A 2,389-nucleotide genomic window follows, 5' to 3' on the forward strand; every position below is an offset into this window, starting at 1 on the left:
CAGGTTTAACGTCTTTCAGCCCCAAAATTAAAAGATTCTAGTAAACGTTCTGTCTGGAAGGCCACATTGATACTTTTTCTCATAAGAGAACTTAATTCTTATTTCCTTCTCTCAGACAAGATTCCTGTGCTAAGAGAAGGAAAACTACCTGTGGTGGGAATTGGAAAGCACCTGTGTGGTGTGGCAACAGGTATGTGAATACACCAGTAATATCTAAATTAGTGCACTACTTAGCTTATATGAGCCTAACCATTTCAATGGTTCCTTTCTTTCTTTCCTTCCTTTCTTTCCAACAGGGTTTTACTATATAGTCCTGGATGGCCTGGAATTTGCAGTGTAGATCAGGCTGGCTGCCTTCAAACTCACAGAGCTCCACCTGCCTCTGCCTCCCAAGTGCTGGATTAAGGCCTTGTTATTCCATGTGGGTGCTGGGAATCAAACTGGTTCCTCCAAAAAAGCAGGGAATGCTCTTAACTGCTGAGCCATCTCTCCAGCCCCTGGAGTAGATTTCTTATGTTCACAACTCACAGTTTTCATAATAGCACTGGCCAATGTTAAATAAAATACATGGCTTGCTTATTTATATGTCCATTTGGACTATTTGCAGGATGACCTGAGAGTGTTTCATTAAATACTGGGTTGCATAGACTTTAAAGTTCTTTGACTTATATTGTAACAAAAAAAGAAATAAATTATTTAGAGAAACTGTTCCACTCCAGAAGGTAGGTGTTAGAGGACCTAATTGGGAAGTGCCTGGTTGTGAAGTACTCGCCCACTAGAAGGTTATTGTGTTTCAGCATTCTTAGAAAAAGAAAAACTAAATTTCTTTTATACCAGAAGAACCTAAGATGTTTTCCCTTAGCTCTTCAGATTCTCCTGGGAGAGTAGAAGCGCACGTTAAATGCTAAGGCTAACAACCAAAACTAGGGATGGTTATTTATTATTGAGTGATGATTTAGCAGGTTACATGAAAAGTGCAGGGATGTATTAGTGCTCTAAATGTTCACTACTGTTAACCTCCCAGCTCCTGCTTACTTTATCATCCCCACATGTATGAAGAACGTGAAACCTGCATAGGACATTATTCAAATCTACCGAAAATAACTTTTGAGTACTGTGTATTTGTGTTGTCTTCTATATTTTTTAGAAGGCATAAAAGCCGGGGGTGGGAGGGAAGTACACATCTTCCCATCCAATCCATATTTCTCAAGAGCATAGCCAGAGTGGCTGTCTCTCACATGGCGTGCACTTCCCCTCACTTCCCCTTACTCACCATCCCAGTTCCCTTTATCTCTGCTGCAGCTCCTCCTCCTCTTGAAATGGCATGCCCTTCTCTTCTGTGACACTTCTTAGCTCTCCCCTTCATCACTGCCATTCTTTCCATTTCTCCCATGTCTTCTGCATCCTGTCCTTTTAAGTATTAATATGCAGATCACCTGCCACACCTGTGTCTTTCCCCTTTTTGAATCTCATGAGTCACTTGATCTCGTGGCTTACTGTCCATGGACATCAGACCATGTATCTTCTCATATGCCTTATTGTTCCGGCAGGATTTCCACGGTTACCCAGTCAAAAGAGCTGGTCAGTTTCTACTCAGCCTTGAGCTCATTTATCACCAGTTTTTGGGCCCCTCCTTAGATAAGATACACTTCCCTAGCAGTAGGAGAGTACACTCTTGCATTTCTTTCCTTGTTTTTTAATTCTCTGTTTGTGTATCTAATTATTCCACTATACTGTGTGGTTTTTTTGTTTGTTTGTTTGTTTTAAGAATAGTTCATATATTTGGCCAGGTGTGGTGGTGCATGCCTTTAGTCCCAGGTCTCAGGAGGCAGAGGCAGGTGAATCTCTATGAGATTGAGGCCAGCCTGGTCTATATAGCAAGTTCCAGGTCCTCTGGGGCTACAGGAGATCCTGTCTTAAAAAGACCAAAAAATTAAAAAGCAGTACATGCACTGTGGAATCAGTCTTCAGAACAACTAAAAACACTAGACTATGACGTGCGAGGCTGTTGAATCAACCCTAAGTTTTCAGATGTGATAATGATATTGTGAGCGTGTGGAAGGTCTGCATTCTTAAGAGATGAATACAGAAGGCAGGTGGATCTTTCTGAGTTTGAGGCCAGCCTGGTATACATAGCAAATTCCAGTCAGCCAGTGCTCCAGAGTGAGACTCTGTCTCAAAATAAATAAATAGATAAATAACAAATAATAAATAAATAAATACTGAAGAGTTGATTTTTTAATACTATATTCTTTTTAAGGACTTATTCATTTTTATTTTTTGTGTATGAGTATTTTGTGTGCATGGATGGGCACTGTGTAAGGTGCCAGTAGAGGCCAGAAGACGGTGTTGGATCCCCTGGAATTAGAGACACAGAGGACTGGAAGCT

At 40.9% G+C, this 2,389-nt stretch overlaps 1 protein-coding gene across 1 annotated transcript in view; it reads left to right on the forward strand.

Annotated features, from left to right (window-relative positions):
• LOC103737440 (tRNA:m(4)X modification enzyme TRM13 homolog) overlaps positions 1-2,389 on the forward strand; it is a gene marked incomplete at its 3' end in the record, with an annotated part of 7,543 nt that overhangs the window by 3,931 nt on the left and 1,223 nt on the right. Inside the window, exon 2 of the mRNA XM_008837272.2 lies at positions 20-190. Coding sequence (XP_008835494.2) covers positions 20-190 — 171 coding nt within the window. The remainder of the gene's footprint in view (positions 1-19; positions 191-2,389) is intronic.

This window comes from Nannospalax galili, unplaced genomic scaffold (assembly GCF_000622305.1).
Source record: "Nannospalax galili isolate Female #2095 unplaced genomic scaffold, S.galili_v1.0 scaffold11198, whole genome shotgun sequence".
In the NCBI taxonomy this organism is placed as follows: domain Eukaryota; kingdom Metazoa; phylum Chordata; class Mammalia; order Rodentia; family Spalacidae; genus Nannospalax; species Nannospalax galili.